The 18,274-nt window shown below is 45.2% G+C and overlaps 2 protein-coding genes across 3 annotated transcripts; both read right to left on the reverse strand.

The window, feature by feature from the left end:
• Nucleotides 1-1,787: 1,787 nt before the first annotated feature.
• On the reverse strand, nt 1,788-9,434 carry LOC118365800 (chondroadherin-like protein). Its single transcript, XM_035748152.2, has 7 exons — nt 9,306-9,434; nt 8,915-9,109; nt 8,346-8,647; nt 7,713-8,217; nt 6,792-7,478; nt 6,464-6,630; nt 1,788-4,131 (listed from the first exon to the last, which is right to left on the reverse strand). The coding sequence occupies exons 1-7, from the start codon at nt 9,432-9,434 to the stop codon at nt 3,810-3,812; spliced, it is 2,307 nt and encodes a 768-aa protein (XP_035604045.2). The 3' UTR covers nt 1,788-3,809.
• Nucleotides 9,435-12,401: 2,967 nt separating this feature from the next.
• LOC118365449 (ran GTPase-activating protein 1-like) lies at nt 12,402-17,779 on the reverse strand. Of its 2 annotated transcripts, none has more exons than XM_035747674.1 (15): nt 17,636-17,779; nt 16,833-16,952; nt 16,303-16,430; nt 16,036-16,095; nt 15,756-15,935; nt 15,338-15,472; nt 14,931-15,089; nt 14,695-14,808; nt 14,455-14,554; nt 14,240-14,324; nt 13,878-14,109; nt 13,633-13,738; nt 13,412-13,500; nt 13,189-13,310; nt 12,402-12,962 (listed from the first exon to the last, which is right to left on the reverse strand). In XM_035747674.1, exons 2-15 carry the CDS (start codon nt 16,942-16,944, stop codon nt 12,881-12,883), a joined length of 1,704 nt encoding a protein of 567 aa, XP_035603567.1. In that variant the 5' UTR covers nt 16,945-16,952; nt 17,636-17,779; the 3' UTR covers nt 12,402-12,880. The 2 variants fall into 2 exon arrangements, with proteins under 2 accessions (XP_035603567.1, XP_035603569.1); XM_035747676.2 differs by having other exon boundaries at nt 12,825-12,962; nt 13,151-13,310.
• Nucleotides 17,780-18,274: the final 495 nt, after the last annotated feature.

An 18,274-nucleotide genomic window follows, 5' to 3' on the forward strand; every position in this document is an offset into this window, starting at 1 on the left:
TTACTCCATGTGTAACTCTGTGTTCCTGTCTGTTCACACTGCTATGCTTTATCTTGGCCAGGTCGCAGTTGTAAATGAGAACTTGTTCTCAACTAGCCTACCTGGTTAAATAAAGGTGAAAAAAAAAATTATAATTAAAAAAATAATAATAAACAGAGTTGCAGTAGCGTAAAAGAGGGGTCTGGGTAGCCCTTTGATTAGCTGTTCAGGAGTATTATGGCTTGGGGGTTGAAGCTGTTAAGAAGGATTTTGGACCTAGACTTGGTGCTCCGGTACCGCTTGCCATGTGTTAGCAGAGAGAACAGTCCATGACTAGGGTGGCTGGAGTCTTTGACAATTTTTAGGGCTTTCTCTGACACCGCCTGGTATAGAGATCCTGGATGGCACAAAGCTTGGCCCCGGGGATGTACTGGGCCCGTACGCACTACCCTCTGTAGTGCCTTGCAGTCGGAGGCCGAGCAGTTGCCATACCAGGCAGTGATGCAACCAGTCAATGCTCTCGATGGTGCGGCTGTAGAATCTTTTGAAGATCTGAGGACCCATACCAAATCTTTTCAGTCTCCTGAGGGGGAATAGGCTTTGTCGTGCCCTCTTCACGACTGTCTTAGTGTGTTTGTACCATGATAGTTTGTTGGTGACGTGGACACCAAGGAACTTGAAGCTCTCAACCTGCTACAGTGCAGTCTTGTCGATTGAGAATTGAGGCATGCTCGGTCCTCCTTTTCCTGTAGTCCACAATCATCTCCTTTGTCTTGATCACGTTGTGGGAGAGATTGTTGTCCTGGCACCACACGGCCAGGTCTCTGACCTCCTCCCTATAGGAGGACTTTGTGGCTGTGGTAACTACTGATGACACATGTGCAATGTACACAACAGGCATTAATAGTGGTGCTTTCAAGGCAACTAGGAACTCAGAAAAAACTAGGTAAAATCATGACAGTGATTTTCAGGAAAGAAATTATTATTTGTATATATTTATTTATTTATCCTTTATTTAACTAGGCAGGTCAGTTAAGAACAAATTATTATTTACAATGACATCCTACCCCAGCTAAACCCGGACGATGCTGGGCCAATTGTGCGCCACCCTATGGGACTCTCAATCACAGCCGGATGTGATACAGCCTGGTTCTTGAAAGATGCCAGAGTTTCCAACTTGGAATTCCGAATCTGATGACCGTTCAAAACCATTTTCCCAGTTGGATCTCGTTTTTCTCCCAAGTTCCCAGTTGTCTTAAATGCACTAAAGTCGGAAGTAGGAGATTTCCGAGTTCCCAGTTGTTTTGAACGCAGCATACAATTCCAATGGACTTTCCCATCTCATCAAAAGTATCTCTTAACAGTGACCAGGGTTCTGTCCATGCAGGCCCACTCTCTGAGAAGATTAGTATCAGCAAAAGAGAAAAGGTAAAAAGTCAGGTTCTACCAAGATTTGATTCAGATCGCTGGATTCAGAATGCTGGAGTCCAGAGTGCTAACCCTTACACCATAGGCCTGTTCTGGCACCTGGTGGCAGTCGATGAGCTCTGCAAACAGAGATAGTGCCAGTGCAAATAGAGATAGTGCCAGAGCACTAATGAGATTGCACCTGGGATGTGATGATACCTTTACCACAAGACAGCACCACTGACTGGCACATACATGTATTGCATGGAGCTGCATTACCCAGAATTGTTATGTAGAGGAACAGATAAAGCATGCAATGGACCAATCCTTGCACACCTCTGTCAGGAACATGAAAATCAAACAAAACTGTTAGAAACTGATTTAGTGTCGTAGGAGATTTAATGAGCAAGAAGCCATTGTACATCGATTTACATGCATCTAAGGGTTATGTAACAGCTGAAAATGCAACAACCTTATGTCACATATATTCAGCCTTGTTCTTCATTTGCACAAAGGGTATACAGTGGGGAGAACAAGTATTTGATACACTGACGATTTTGCAGGCTTTCCTACTTACAAAGCATGTAGAGGTCTGTAATTTTTTTTTATCATAGGTACACTTCAACTGTAAAACAAAAATCCAGAAAATCACATTGTATGATTTTTAAGTAATTCATTAGCATTTTACTGCATGACATAAGTATTCGATCACCTACCAACCAGTAAGAATTCCGGCTCTCACAGACCTCTTAGTTTTTCTTTAAGAGGCCCTCCAGTTCTCCACTCATTACCTGTATTAACTGCACCTGTTTGAACTCGTTACCTTTATAAAAGACACCTGTCCACACACTCAATCAAACAGACTCCAACCTCTCCACAATGGCCAAGACCAGAGAGCTGTGTAAGGACATCAGGGATAAGTAGACCTGCACAAGGCTGGGATGGGCTACTAGACAATAGGCAAGCAGCTTGGTGAGAAGGAAACAAACAACTGTTGGCGCAATTATTAGAAAATGGAAGAAGTTCAAAATGACGGTTAATCACCCTCGGTCTGGGGCCCCATGCAAGATCTCACCTCGTGGGGCATCAATGATCATGAGGAAGGTGAGCGATCAGCCCAGAACTACACGGCAGGACCTGGTCAATGACCTGAAGAGAGCTGGGACCACAGTCTCAAAGAAAACCATTAGTAACAGACTATGCCATCATGGATTAAAATCCTGCAGCGCACGCAAGGTCCCCGTGCTCAAGCCAGCGCATGTCCAGGCCCGTCTGAAGTTTGCCAATGACCATCTGGATGATCCAGAGGAGGAATGGGAGAAGGTCATGTGGTCTGATGAGACAAAAATATAGCTTTTTGGTCTAAACTCCACTCGCTGTGTTTGGAGGAAGAGTACAACCCCAAGAACACCATCCCAACCGTGAAGCATGAAGGTGGAAACATCATTCTTTGGGGATGCTTTTCTGCAAAGGGTACAGGACGACTGCACCGTATTGAGGGGAGGATGGATGGAGCCATGTAATGCGAGATCTTGGCCAACAACCTCCTTCCCTCAGTAAGAGCATTGAAGATGGGTTGTGGCTGGGTCTTCCAGCATGACAACCACCCGAAACACACAGCCAGGGCAACTAAGGAGTGGCTCCGTAAGAAGCATCTCAAGGTCCTGGAGTGGCCTAGCCAGTCTCCAGACCTGAACCCAATAGAAAATATTTGGAGGCAGCTGAAAGTGAGTATTGCCCAGCGACAGCCCCGAAACCTGAAGGATCTGGAGAAGGTCTGTATGGAGGAGTGGGCCAAAATCCCTGCTGCAGTGTGTGCAAACCTGGTCAAGAACTACAGGAAACGTATGATCTCTGTAATTGCAAACAAAGGTTTCTGTACCAAATATTAAGTTCTGCTTTTCTGATGTATCAAATACTTATGTCATGCAATAAAATGCAAATTAATTACTTAAAAATCATACAATGTGATTTTCTGGATTTGTTTTTGTTTTAGATTTGTTTTAGATTCCGTCTCTCACGGTTGAAGTGTACCTATGATAAAAATTACAGACCTCTACATGCTTTGTAAGTAGGAAAACCTGCAAAATTGGCAGTGCATCAAATATTTGTTCTCCCCACTGTATATGAATAGAAAGGTTGGTCGAACTACAGCAGAAAAATCTTACTGTGACACTTGGTGGATATATATTGTACTGCAAATAGGGCTTTGGGTCTCTTGAATCCCGGCTCTTCCGAAACCCTGACATCAATAAGATTCTAAAATAGACAGTAAATCAATCGGAAAATGAACTTGCAGTCTCAAAAATAACATTTAAAAAACACATTTCTGCATGCTCAAATTACATTCAGTGATTTTAAGATGAAATAGCACTTGTCCGTTTGGTGCATATAGAGTTCTGCCCAAACAGACTTACAGCCATTTACATCACTGATTTCCTACTTTTTATAAGTCTTCTTGTTTTTTGGGATGCTGGTGCCTTAGGGTTCTTCAGAGTCTTGGCTTTGGACTTGGTTGGCATGGGTTTAGCCTTTCCTGGCTTGGCCTTTGTCATTGTCACCTTGAGGAGAGTGAGTTTGGGATTTATTGATTTTGTGTCCTTGAATCCTTTGAGGGTCTTGCCAGGAGGAGCACTCTCCCCTGGACAGCTCTTAAAGACATGGACATCCCTCACACTTTGGCCCCGGAACTCAGGAGGGTGACCACAGGTGGCTGTCATCTTCAGACTCACATTCTCCATCCACCTGAGCAGAGAGGGGACGCAAAGTAGTTAGAGCCTGACGGTTAGCAGAGTTAAATAATTTGTGTATACCTATAGTATAGACAACTATAGTCCCTTTGCCCAAGAACGTCAAGGTAACCTGTCTAAATTACCATCGCCTGTAGCACTCTTGCTTTGAAAAGCTGGTCATGGTTCACATCAACATCATCACCCCATGACGCAATCTCTATTGCACTCCACACTTCCGTCTCCCACCTGGACCAGAGGAACACCTATGTGAGAATACTGTTGATCGACTACAGCTCAGCGTTCAACACCATAGTGCCCTCCAAGCTCATAACTAAGCTCAGGACCCTGGGACTGAACACCTCACCTCCCTCTGCAACTGGATACCTGATGGGCCACCCCCAGGTGGTGAGGATAGGCAACAACACATCCGACACACTGAACCTCAACACAGGGGCTCCTCAGGGGTGAGTGCTTAGTCCCCTCCTGTACTCCCTGTTCACCCATGACTGCGTGGCTGCACACGACTCCAACACCATCAAGTTTGCTGACGACACAATGGTGGTTGGCCTGATCACCGACAACGATGAGACAGCCTATAAGGAGGAGGTCAGAGACCTAGCAGTGTGGTGCCAGTGTAACGGATGTGAAACGGCTAGCTTAGTTAGCGGTGTGCGCTAAATAGCGTTTCAATGGGTTACGTCACTTGCTCTGAGACCTTGAAGTAGTAGTTCCCCTTGCTCTGCAAGGGCCGCGGCTTTTGTGGAGCGATGGGTAACGATGCTTCGAGGGTGACTGTTGTCGTTGTGCGCAGAAGGTCCCTGGTTCGCGCCCGGGTATGGGCGAGGGGACGGTTTAAAATTGTACTGTTACATTGATGCTGTTGACCCGGATTACTGGTTGCTGCGGAAAAAAAGGAGGAAGGTCAAAAGGGGGGTGAGTGTAACGGATGTGAAACGGCTAGCTTAGTTAGCGGTGTGCGCTAAATAGCGTTTCAATCGGTTACGTCACTTGCTCTGAGACCTTGAAGTAGTAGTTCCCCTTGCTCTGCAAGGGCCGCGGCTTTTGTGGAGCGATGGGTAACGATGCTTCGAGGGTGACTTGTTGTCGTTGTGTGCAGAAGGTCCCTGGTTCGCGCCCGGGTATGGGCGAGGGGACGGTTTAAAAAAAATTATACTGTTACACCAGGACAACAACCTCTCCCTCAATGTGAGCAAGACAAAGGAGCTGGTCGTGGACTACAAGAAAAGGAGGGTCGAGCACACGCCCATCCACTTTGACCGGGGTGTAGTGGAGTGGGTTGAGAGCTTCAAGTTCCTCGGTGTCCACATCACTAAGGAATTAACATGGTCCACTCACACCAACACAGTTGTGACGAAGGGACGACCATGCCTCTTCCCCCTCAGGAGGATGAAAAGATTTGGCATGGACCCTCAGATCCTCAAAAGGTTCTAAAGCTGCACCATTGAGAGCATCTTGACTGGCTGCATCATCGATTGCTATGCAACTGCTTGGAATCTGACTGTAAGGCACCACATTTTCTAAATGTATCAGACATTTTAAAATGTAGATGTTCCAAAGGCATGCATCAGACGCTTATATGCAGCTTGTATGCATGGAGGCCTGGAGATGCTAAACGTGTTTATGTTAATTAACAGTAAATCACAGTGAGAGCGACAGTCTTTTGCATGACAATAACCGGCTGACAACCCCCAAGCAATAAGACTGCTAAACAAGACTGCTAAATAGCTAATCAAATCGCTACTACCCGCATTTACCCTTTTTTGCACCAACTCTCTTGAACTGACTCTATGGACACACATAGTACTCTACCTACACACTCACATATAGTTACACTGACATTGCAACACGCACATAACACGCGCACACATGCATACTGATGGCACACACACTCACTCTCACATTTGGACCCCAGGAAGATTAGCTAGCGTTACAGAGTTAGCTAATGGGGATCCTAATAAAAAATGTAAAAATACCACATACGCTGCTGCTACCCCTACCTATATGTACATAGCTACCTCAATTACCTTGTTCGACTCAGTAGTGGTTCTCCCTGTATATAACCATGTTACTTTTAATTGTTATTGCTATTTGTTAGTCACTGTTTATTTTTTCTTCGTGTCACTATTTCTATTTAAAAATAAAGCTATTTTTAACTTAACTCTGCAATGTTGGAGAAGGACCCGTTTCACTGTTAATCTACACCTGTTGTTTATGAATCATGTGACAAATAAAATGTTGATTTCATTTATGTGCATGCATGTGCATGAGTCCCTTGCACAGCAGCATCCACAAACGGGTCATTCACAAAGCAGTGGACTACTGACCTGCGGAGTGGCAGCAGGGTGCAATCACATAGCAGGGGGTTGTGGGCCAGGTTGATGACCTCCAGCCCAGTGAGTGGGCTCAGGTCAGGCAGCTCCTCCAGCTGGTTCCCCCTCAGAGACAGAGTAGTCAGCCTAGAGCCCAGCCCCACCAGGGAGTTTCTGGACATCTATAGAGGGAATAGAAGTAACCACTCAGAAAGTGAATTCTTCATAGAAATGAATGGCCAATTTTTCATTGATAACTTGAAATGGTATTGACCCCAATTCTGCAGATAGAGATAATTTATCAAAGCAAACCTGGCAAAATACATCTCTTTATCTCTCTTACCTTCTCCAGACCCATGTCATCCATATACAGCTGCCTTAGGCTCTTGGACACAGGAAGGAACGCCTTTGGTCCGACCCAATGAATGGAATTTCCAGAGAGGCAGAGCTCGGTCAGACTGGAGGCCTTGGACAGCCCGTCGGTAGGCACCTCAGCAAGCTGATTAGACCCCAGATGAAGAGTATCTAGGTGGGCGGAGTTGAGAGCGCCGGGGGCTATAGTGGATATGGTGTTATTGGTCAGGTAGAGTCCTCTCAACTTGGGGACTGAGGAGAGCTGGCCTGTCCGCTCCAGCTTACCGATAGTGTTCCGCTCCAGGTGGAGCACAAGCAGGCTGGGCAGGGGGGCAAGGGCAGCCCCAGGGAACATGGCCAGCTGGTTCCCTTCCAGGTGGAGGTAGGTGAGCTCAGGGGCCCCAATGAAAGTCTCTGAGCCCAGGGAGGTGAGGTCATTGTCAGACAGGTAGAGGTAGACCAGGCCCTTCATGCCCCGGAAGGCACCGCCTTCGATCTCACGGACCTTGCAGTGCTCCAGATGCAGAGAGACCACCTGGTCTGTACCGGGGAAACTGTTGCTAGGGACGTAATGGAAGTGGTTGCTGCGCATGTCCAGGAGCTGGGAATTAGAGGGGAAGCCGTAGGGGACTTTGGTGTGACCACGGTTCTCACATGTGGCGTGCTGAGCCTTCACCTAAGCAGGGGACAGAGAGAGGAGAGAGGGAGATGGGTTCAGAGGGATATTTCCAAACAAGAATTGGAGAGCAGTTTTTATATGGATGACTGAATTATCAGCCCAATTCTTCTCTGAGTATGATGGCAAGTGTGCTGTCATGGCAGCAAGTTTGAACATTATTTGTGGTACAACATTGCACCATCGCTCAGCACCCCATACACCATCTCAGTATTAACAACAAGAGCAACTCACATCGCAGTCACAGTTATCAGGACACTTGATCTTCTTCTTAGGCTTGGCTGTGGGCAGTGCACGCTCCCTGGTCTCCTCCTGCTCTTCAAACTCCTCCTTTATCATGTCCTCCCTGCTCCGGCACCTCAGCTCCATAGGCCCCACTCCCTCCAGGGGCTCGTCAGAGAGGTGAGGGGGACCCGCGCAGACCCCCATCAACTTCACCTTCCCTTTCTTGGCCCACTCCTTCAGGGGCCTCAGGTAGCAGTTACAGTGGATGGGGTTTCCTGTTAGGTTGAGGCGGGCTAGCTCCATGGGGCCAGAGAGGGGCTCCAGGTAGCGCAGCTGGTTGTGGCTGAGGTCCAGGTGGGAGAGGAGGGGGGCCCGGGACATGGCTGTGTCTGAGAGGTCCTGTAGGGACATGTGGTCCAGGTAGAGGTGGGTGAGCTTCGGCATGGAGACAGTATCCTCACCCAGGTAGGTCATGGGGTTGTAGCTCAGGTCCAGGCGGGTGACTTGAGCCAGTCTTAAATAAAGGAGACAAAATGGACAGAGCATAAAAAGGTCAAGTGTCATCAAGCTTAAATACTATTGGACCAGGACACTATTGCACAATAGTGTCAGACAACTGCACAGAAAATGTAAGTTTCCCACCGGGTCATAGTCTGTGTGGGGAAGAACTGCAGCTCATTGTGGTTGAGGCTGAGGCGTGTGAGGGTGAAGAGTCCAGCGAAGGCCTCCATGGCCAGGTTGTTGAGGGAGTTGCGACTGAGACGCAGCCACTTGATGTTGTGCAGGCCCCGGAAGGCCATGTTGGGGATGTAGACCAGCTGGTTATGTGTGAGGGACAACATGTTGAGGAAGCCCAGCTGAGTGAAGGCCCCTGGCTGGATCTCCTCAACACGGTTATGGTCCAACGTCAGCTGCTTTAGGGATGACAGGCCATCAAAAGACTCCTGATGGATGGGGAGAGAGCGAAAGTTAGGAAACAGGCATGATGCATGTGACATTAAACGGCCCAGAAAAGTTGATGGATGGGAGTATGGCCTTTGTGCAAGAAGTGACAGCTATGTGTACAACATAACTTGCACCTGAAAGGTACCATGTAGGTATCAATGTTACAAGATGATTCTACGTCAATCTGATCTGGTGCTTCCCTCACCAAAACTGACATTTATTTGTTTACCCCATGTCCCCGGTGACTGTGCCAGCCGCTACCTCACCTGGTAAAGGATCTCGATGTTGTTGTTGGCCAGGTTGAGGGAGACCAGACGGCCCAGGGTGCGGAAGGCCCCCTCACGCACCGCTCTGATGTTACACCGCTGCAGGGTGAGGTGCGTGAGGTGCGGGATGTGCAGGAACGCATGGGTCGGCAGCACCTGGATATCGTTTTTACTCAGGTCCAGTTTCACTGTAATCTGAGGGAAAGGAAATAGGAATGAAAAATAGAAAAAGTAGGGGAGGTTTAAATATGGAAAAGGAAAAAAGAAAATGTGTGGGTGAATGAATAGCAAAATTACAGCACTGCATACATGCCACAAATGAAGGTTTAAACCATAACAAATAACTTGTAAAACATCCATCATTGATCTTTTTGATTCATTGGCATCTCACCTCATCTATCGTGGGGGGAACCTGAGTCAGATTCTTGCCGATACAGGCTATGGTGAGTTTGGAGTTGTCGCAGATGCAGAACTTTGGGCACTTTCCCGCTTGAGCTGGTAAAAGTATGACCAAGAGCATCAAAACCGCAACTAGCCACCTAGAGAGGCAATCCGCAAAGGAACGCATCTGTGGGGTTTTTGGGAAAAAGATATCGAACACAAACGGGATTTGACTGTAGGCGTATAACGTAATGATAGTTATGCATATCACGCACGAACGGCTCTCAAAATACTCATTCTCACCCAACTTTTTACAGTATCACAACTTTGAATATATATTGTAAATACAGTGAAATAGTACAATAGACTACTTCTTATAGCAACAATGGAACAACAATATTCAAAGGCATGGAGAATCCAGTCTCCAACTTGGAAACCTTGGGCTTTCCCTTTGGACTAAAAACAAATCACTTTTCCAATGCCAGGAGGATTGTATGTATTTATTTAACGCATATTTTAAAGACTTAAAAGTTTAGTTATTGAATCTAAAAATACGAATCTGGTTGTTATTCAGCAGCATTCTATAACATTTGCTATTTGATAAATATTGTAACTTTTTAGAATGTTCCTATTGTATATTTAAGATGATAAACGTACCTTTATGGTTGAATTTGTCAAATTTGACATCCAATGCTTTTAGTATGTACCCTTCCCAAATAGCTTTATAAAGTTTCCTACTCAAGGAAAAGTGTAGGTCTGTATATCATTTTTCCACTGTGGAGGAGCTGCGCGCAACGGAGAATATGAGCGCCAAGGGGTTCACGTACATACTAGACTTTTACATTGCTGGAATGACTGAGCACTTGCAACAGTTAGGGGTCTCACAAACACTGCTTTGATAAATTCTTTCGTCGTGACTCCCGGCCCCTGCGAAACCTAACCTCAAATGAACACCTTGGCAATACATTTTCTGACAGATTAGAGGTCGAAGGTAGCCAACTGTCCCACTGGGCATAGACGTCAATTCAATGTGTATTCCAAGTTGGTTAAACAACATTGATTCAACCCGTGTGCGCGTCCTACATAAAAGGACCTACATAAAAGGAAATTAGAAAATGTATTTAACGCCAAACCTGCCAGGGTTATTCCTAAATATGTGAATTACTCTATAAATTGACAGTTTTTTATGTGTAGCTTTTAAGATCAGGGGAAGGGTTAGCTAAAATGGTTAAGGTTAGGGTTAGTTAAAAGGGTAAGCCAACATTCTAAGTAGTTTCGAAGTAGTTACAAAGTAGCTAAAGAGTAGTAAGTAGTTGAAGTTGCAAATTAGCTAAAATTGTCCGCAATGATTTTCAAAACTTTTGGGTTGCTAGACGTTCGCGATATAAGCCCACCCATCCACCCACACCGAGCAACCACCCTACTTTTGTTTTTGTAACCATACCAAACGTTAACATATACTATGTTTAATGTTCCCGGATTTCCATTTACTATGTTTCATCTAGTCTATGAGACCAGGCTGGTTACCAATCTAACATCCAGTAAACTACGCACTACCCTAAGGTTACTCGAGTGCAAACTCACTGAATAAAATGTATTTTTAAACACAACAAGCTAATGGAAAATAAATCAATAAAATGAAATGTATTTCCCCGTAGTTAAACTATAAATGGCTATATCCCATGGTACCTAAAAAGCCCCTTCAAAAAAAGTTCTGACAGGTGCTCACAAAGAAGGGCTGCTTTTCTATGCTTGAGAAGAGGCAGCCCACTGTCCCCAATAATGGGTCTGGTGAAAGCATATTGCTCTAACCTTCACTAGCTTAACAATTGTAGAGCAGCTTGCCACTGAATTGGTTAATGCAATTAACAAAGATCAAAGTCTGATGTGGTGTACTCATTTAATATTAGAAATACTGTATGAATCAGTTATGGATATGTAGTAAGTATATCTATGACCTTTTCAGCACATTCAACTGAGTTAATGTCCAAATAACAGTGTATTCATTCAAAAGCACATCCCAGGCCTAATCTCTTTTCCAGATGAAGTGGCAGGTCCCCATACAAGTGGATCAAGTACAACGGTCTGCCGCTTCCTTGAATAGTTGGCTTGCTCTATGTATTTTAGCCCCAATTCTCCCTTATCTGAGAATATTTCAAGTAGAAATGAAGTTCGAACAGGTGTGTGCACCTTGCTCAGTATTAGCCACAGGAGCATTATACACTGAACACAATTATAAACACATGTAAAGTGTTGTTGGTCCCATGTTTCATGAGCTGTAATACAATATCCCAGAAATGTTCCATACTCACAAAAAGCATATTTCTCTCATCTCTGTTAGTGGTTATTTTATCCTTTGTCAAGATAATCTATCCACCTGACAAGTGTGGCAGATCAAGAAACTGATTAAACAGCATAATCATTACACAATGACAATAAAAAAACACTCTAAAATGTGCAGTTTTGTCACACAACACAATGCCACAGATGTCTCAAGTTTTGAGGGAGCATGCAATTGGCATGCTGACTGTAGGAATGTCCACCAGAGCTGTTGTCAGATAATTTTATGTTAATTTCTCTAACATAAGCCACCTCCAACGTTCTCTTAGAGAATTTGGCAGTATATCCAACCGGCCTCCCAACCGCAGACAACCACGCCAGCCCAGGAATTCCACATCCGGCTTCTTCACCTGCAAAATCGTCAGAAAGGGCAGGGGGTGCTGAGGAGTATTTCTGTCCGTAATAAAGCCCTATTGTGCGGGAAAACTCATTCTGATTGGCAGGGCCTGGCTCACAAGTGGGTGTGCCTATGCCCTCCCAGGCCCACCCACAGCTGCACCCCTGCCCAGTCATGTATTATCCATAGATTAAGGCCTAATGAATTTATTTCAATTTACTGATTTCCTTATAACTGTAACTAAGAAAAATCCTTGAAATTGTTGCATGTGGCATTTACATTTTTATTCACCGTAGGTTTAAAAATTTGGGAGAAGAACCTACACCGAATCAATAGTTTCTTCCCACTGTAAAAAGTAAATATGGTTGGACTAGATCCTTATTCAAGGTAGTGCTTGCTCAACTGTGAAATTGAAATGTTCCCAGGCCATTCAGTATATGGACACCCAAAAAGTGTCTGTTTAATAGCTGCAACAAAGAAATCAACACGTTTATTCAGTTCTTCCCTTTTGATTCAAATCATAATCACATTTCCACAGCAGCCCATATCACACATTTATATTTTATATCCGTTTAACCCTTTTAAAATAAACCATTACTTACTGGGTAAATACGGAGAGCAAACCTGTGTTTAAGGTCACATTTCAGTCCTTTCACTGAGGGTGAGGCAGAATACAACATTCATCTCCCAAATGTTTGTGTGTAATATTTCAAAATCGGTCCATCCATAAAATAATGTACATCCATAAGATGATGGGCAAGGCTCCAGCTGTGAGTCTTCTGAGTTGGCGAAAGAGAGTGCAGTGCAACAGTTAAGTCCTTGTTGTGTGCGCTAAAGGCCCCCATATGTCTGGGGGTGGGAATTGTTCTGTTCATAAATATGTGAGAGTCTGTGCGGTCCTGTGTGACTCAGTTTTCAGGCCTGACCTGCTCCAGCGTGGACTTGAGGATGTTCCTGGCGCTACTGCACGACTCCAGGGCCTGGACGTGTCTGAAAGTCACAAATATACAGTTATACACCTGCAATGGACAGTTTCCCCTTTCATCTTTACTATTGTTAAATGCAGCAGCCTGACAACAAAAGAACATGGGTACATTGTGCAATTTGGAGCATGTTGGCAATATCCTTAGTTCCCTATGTGCCAATGTGGTGTGTTAATCTGCAGTCGGAGAGGGTACCTGAGAGCTACGCTGCCACCCATCACTCATGCCCTTACCGGGACATGAAGGCCTCCAGCACGGCAATGTGGTCCTGGGGGAAGTAGTCCTGACGCACAACATACTCCAGGGCCTGCAAATGCCCAGGTACCACACGCACCGGCTTCACCTTGTCCTCACTCTGAATGAGACAGGGAGAGGGGGAGACACAAGGGCTACAATAATACAAGGCAGAAGAAAACCAGGAGTTTTTCTACAAATTCATAGAACGTGTGTGCATACCTTGAGGAGTCCCAGCATTACTAACAGTGATGATATAAAGTTGTAACCTTGGAAGGAGGGGCTTGCGAAGGCTTTCCTAAGAATTGCATCTGCAGAACAAAGAGGACATATACTTAACTTGCGGTCATACAGATTAACGGAAAAAGTTGCACATCCATGGACTCAGTCATCTGGCCCCATGTCTTCAGTAAGTACTCGGAAATAAGGTAAGTGGCCCTTACCAATACTGTCTAGTACAGCACTTTTAACATCTTTATCTTCCTCATTGTACACAGAGGAGATTTTCAAGAATGCCTCCGCTGTCTTACCAGCATCAGCCACATCTACCTGGAAAGAGAAGAACAAGGACAAAAGGTTAAACACGTCACCATCAACCTGTTTTAGCCTACTGACACACACTGTATGTCACCTCAGGTTTCCACTAAGTAGTTTGCTGTGTAAGGTATTCATGACAGGGTGTGTTAACCTGCTGTTCAAAGAGCAGGGCCCTCTTGGTGCCCAGTTTAAGTAGCTTGTCGGGGGATGGGAAGCAGAGGAAGGAGGAGGCATCTGGGGGTCGGGGCACTGACAGAGGCGAGGAAACCTCATTCACACTGCTGTCTTCTTCCTCCACATCATCATCCTCCTCCTCCTCATAGTCATCCTCCTCCTCATCTTCATCATCCTCATCATCCTCCTCCGGCTCCCCTTCATCGTCGCTGCAGGTAGAGACAAAGATTACACAAAAATATTTTCTCATGGCGGCTTGTGATAAAAGACAGGATGGTTGAGGTCCAGTGTGGGTACGTCTAAAAGTATAAAAACTCATTTAATATTTCAATCCAGTACCTGAGTGATCCCAGCAGGTCTCCCATGTTCAGGCCATCCATTACCTCTCTGAGAGCATCACAGCCCTCCTCCCCCAGGCAGTTACCTGACAGTACCAACACACACATACAACACAAAGTCACACATGAACTCTACAGATTCTATGAAAACACTACCAGCCGATGCTACATTTTCAATCCAGTTTTCATGTGTTGTTAGTCAAATCCAACATGTACCATTTAGGTCCAGTTTCTCCAGTGTGGCTTTGCCCTCGACTGATTGTGCCACCAACAGTGCAGCTTCTCCTGTGATCTCCCCGAATGACAGATTCAGCTCCTGACAAAGTGGTTAAAAAAATATATGGGTATGAGTCAGGTGCTGCCACAGCAGAGGGAAGTGTATGAACACACATTAATTAACAATCAAGAGCAGTAGATGTTCCTGCAGCCAAGGGTGGGACCAGTGCTACCCTGTACCTTGAGGATGGGAAGCCCCTCAGTGATTGCCTCTGCGATGGCTATAGCCCCCTCGGAACGCACCAGACAGTCTCCAAAGTTTATCACCTGGACACTACGCAAATGTTTCAGAGCCTGAAGGGGGCACAAAACACACAGTGTCAGTCAATAGTATGGCAAGTGCATTTGAGCATACATCAACTTCATGAGTTTCATTGTCATACGGCCTTTGTACACAAGGCAAACCACTACTGTACCTGTGCCATGGCGATAGCTCCTTTCTTGGTGAAGGTGTTGTCATTGAGGTTGAGGACCCGGAGCTGGGGGTTGTGTTGCATGGCAGTGGCCAGAGCAGTCACTCCAGGGTGGTTGATCCCATTCTGGGGCACGTGCACCTCCTCCAGACTACCCATCAGCTGAGGTCATACAGTAGCATCAGACAAAGATAGCTATATAGACAGTATATAGCTTGTCACTGTCAGGACAGTTTACTTATTGACTCAGTGGCATTACGTTGGAGGATTCGAGGAGCTTTATCCATGCTGCTGCCAGTACTAATGCTAAGAGCTCCATGTGAACCACTGTGGTGACTAACTGCATGTACTCTACAAGTCCAGATTGTCAGAAATTCTGATATGTTCAGCTCAGGAGCCAGTGTCTGTACCTGGAAGGCCTGGGCGAGGGCAGTGGCCCCATCGTTCTCCAGACGGTTTCTGCCTGCGATGAACACCTTCAGCCCGAGGGGGGTGCCCTGTGCACTGGACTGCTTATAGCACTCCGTCAACGCTGCAGCTAAGATCTGAGGAGACCATATACAAAGCACAGTGAAAAAACTACATTGGAAAAAGTTAGATATGATGATAGATAGATAGATAGATATTAAATCATGATATCACTTCTCAACTGATAGCACTATTCAACCTTAACACAAGCTATTTTTTTCATACGAGAAGTTAAATTAGCTTTAGATCTTCTCTTAAATTATACAGACTACATTACAACTAGTACGGGGCAACTTTATGTTGTGGAGTCTGCTCAATAACGCAATGTAGCTCCTATCAAGCTGGAGACATTCTGCCCACCTTGCCTCCACCAATGCCCATGCCGCAGTTGTTGAGCCTCAGTTCCTGCAGTGTGTGACAGGCAGTGCTCTTGAGCAACTTCTCGATGCCCTTCACCCCGTCTGGTCCAAAGGCATTGTCACTAAGGTCCAGCACGGTCAGTCTGGCGCCTGCTGTCATCAGGGCCGCACCCAGAGAGTTCTGAATAGGGGAGATGAAGGCTGAGTTTACAATCCCAGATCATCTTTCATCTATCAAAGGGAGCAAGTATTATTATTATTTTTTTTTTAAATTGTCTCACCAGGGCTGGAGGTATCTCAGAACGCAGTCGCCCAGTAAACATGTCACTCCAGTAACAGTACTGAGGGAGAGAGGGTTATATAAAGGGTTAGCCAAAGTATTGTCTAGCTTGCCATATTTATATATATGACAGATATAAAAGCAAGATAGAACAGAGCCAACAGCAGGTACCTCATCAAAATCAACATATGAGATCATCCATCTCTCTCCGTGTGGCAGTCAGTCAATCAAAACACACCTCATCTCATAATCACTCTGTGACTGGTACCTTAAATTCACTCTTTGTCTCCAGGGCTTTAGCGATGGCCTGTGCTGCCTCCACCCCATAAGTGTTCCCCTCCAGCCTGAGCGCTTGCAACCCCTTGAACTCCTGGATCTCTTTCACCATCTCTTCCACTGGAAAGAAGGAGACAGAGGGAAAGATTGAAAAGACAGACCATGATTGTTTGAAGAACAATACATTGGGCTCCCGAGATTAGCAGCGGTCTAAGGCACTGCATCTCAGTGCAAGAGTCACTATAGTCCCTGGTTCGAATCCAGGCTGTATCACATCTGGCTGTTTTTGGGAGTCCCATATGGAGGAGCACAATCGGTCCAGCGTCGTCCAGGTTTGGCCGGGGTAGGCCATCATTTTAAATAAGATTTTTTTCTTAACCGACTTGCCTATTTAAATAAAAGGTTACATTTTTTGTTTTTAAATACAACATTGGACACCACATTGTACTTGAACAACCTATTGGATGACAATTGGAGGAGCATAAGCATAATGAGTCAATGGACAATGGTTGGAATTCTTACCAGATTGTGCATTGTCGAATTTGCGTCCTTGGCCTTTATAACTCAACTCTCCCTCAGTCACCTGAGTTTTGGCCAGAGAGTCGGCCAACTGTGCAACAGCATCTGTCGCCATCAGGACACCTGGGGAACATACTAACTTATGAACAAGAACATGCACTACTTACTTAAGCAACACATACTATATTATCAATTACCACCTAGTAGAGTACCTGCCAAAGACCTAGCGTTACCAAACACACATGCAGTTGGAAGTGATGTTAATAAACATTATTCATAGTTAGCTAACTAGTTAGTTAACTTTGGCTAATATACACAGGGGGTGGAAAGTTGCTCTGTCTGTAAACGTTGCTAGCTTGCTATCATTGTGCTACTCTCTGGAAGAAGTGGAAACTAATGTTAGCCAAGTAGCAAGATATGTTTAGCGTTATAACTATCTGGTAACTAGTTATAAACACTTGGCATACACCATCTCATACCAGGATAGTTGAGGCTAACTAGCTAGGTGGAAATAGCTGAACATGGTGGATCATTTCCAATGGTGTGATAAAGCTGGAAATGTTCCACAAGAATACAGCCATCAAAGCAAATTACTTAACGTTGTTCTGACTTGGTAAAGTCATAACATGTTAGCTAGCTAGCTTAGCAAGCTAGCAAGAGCAGGGCATGCCCTGCAACGGCCATCGACCAACTTGATCTGATAAATATGGCACCTCCCCTCACGTGTGACCTTACTAACGTTTCCCTGAATACATTTGCAAGCGAAAATGTCTCTGAAGTAGTAGGAAACGTGTATCAATGCTTACAAAATGCAAATGTATGCGTATAACTAGTTGTTTCCAGAACAGCGCTGTCTGTCCCACAAGCTGTCTCCCGCTCGGTTCTGACGTTTTAACACTTCGACGACCATGGCTGACGCGAGACACATGGGACTTGTAGTTCCAGGCAGTTTCGTTGCCTCATCTTCTTCTATTACTTCATGGCGGTCCGCAAACAAACGTTTAAGTACATGCCGCCACCTACTGTGCTGGAATGTACGATCAATCATGACATGCCATATTCTGTACTAGCATGAAAAAATAACACAAAAAAATAATAATACCTACTAACTTCTGCCCCCCCCCGACCCCCTACCCCATTAAACTTGATCTATATCATGCTGACACACTCCACACTTAGGATTGTTCAGCATGTCAACAACCATTTCAACAGTAACATCTGTTATACCCAATATCTCTTTTGCCGTCTCCACAATCAAATCAAATCAAATGTATTTATATAGCCCTTCTTACATCAGCTGATATCTCAAAGTGCTGTACAGAAACCCAGCCTAAAACCCCAAACAGCAAGCAATGCAGGTGTAGAAGCACGGTGGCAAGGAAAAACTCCCTAGAAAGGCCAAAACCTAGGAAGAAACCTAGAGAAGAACCAGGCTATGAGGGGTG

This window comes from Oncorhynchus keta, chromosome 32 (assembly GCF_023373465.1).
Source record: "Oncorhynchus keta strain PuntledgeMale-10-30-2019 chromosome 32, Oket_V2, whole genome shotgun sequence".
Taxonomy (NCBI): Eukaryota; Metazoa; Chordata; class Actinopteri; order Salmoniformes; family Salmonidae; genus Oncorhynchus; species Oncorhynchus keta.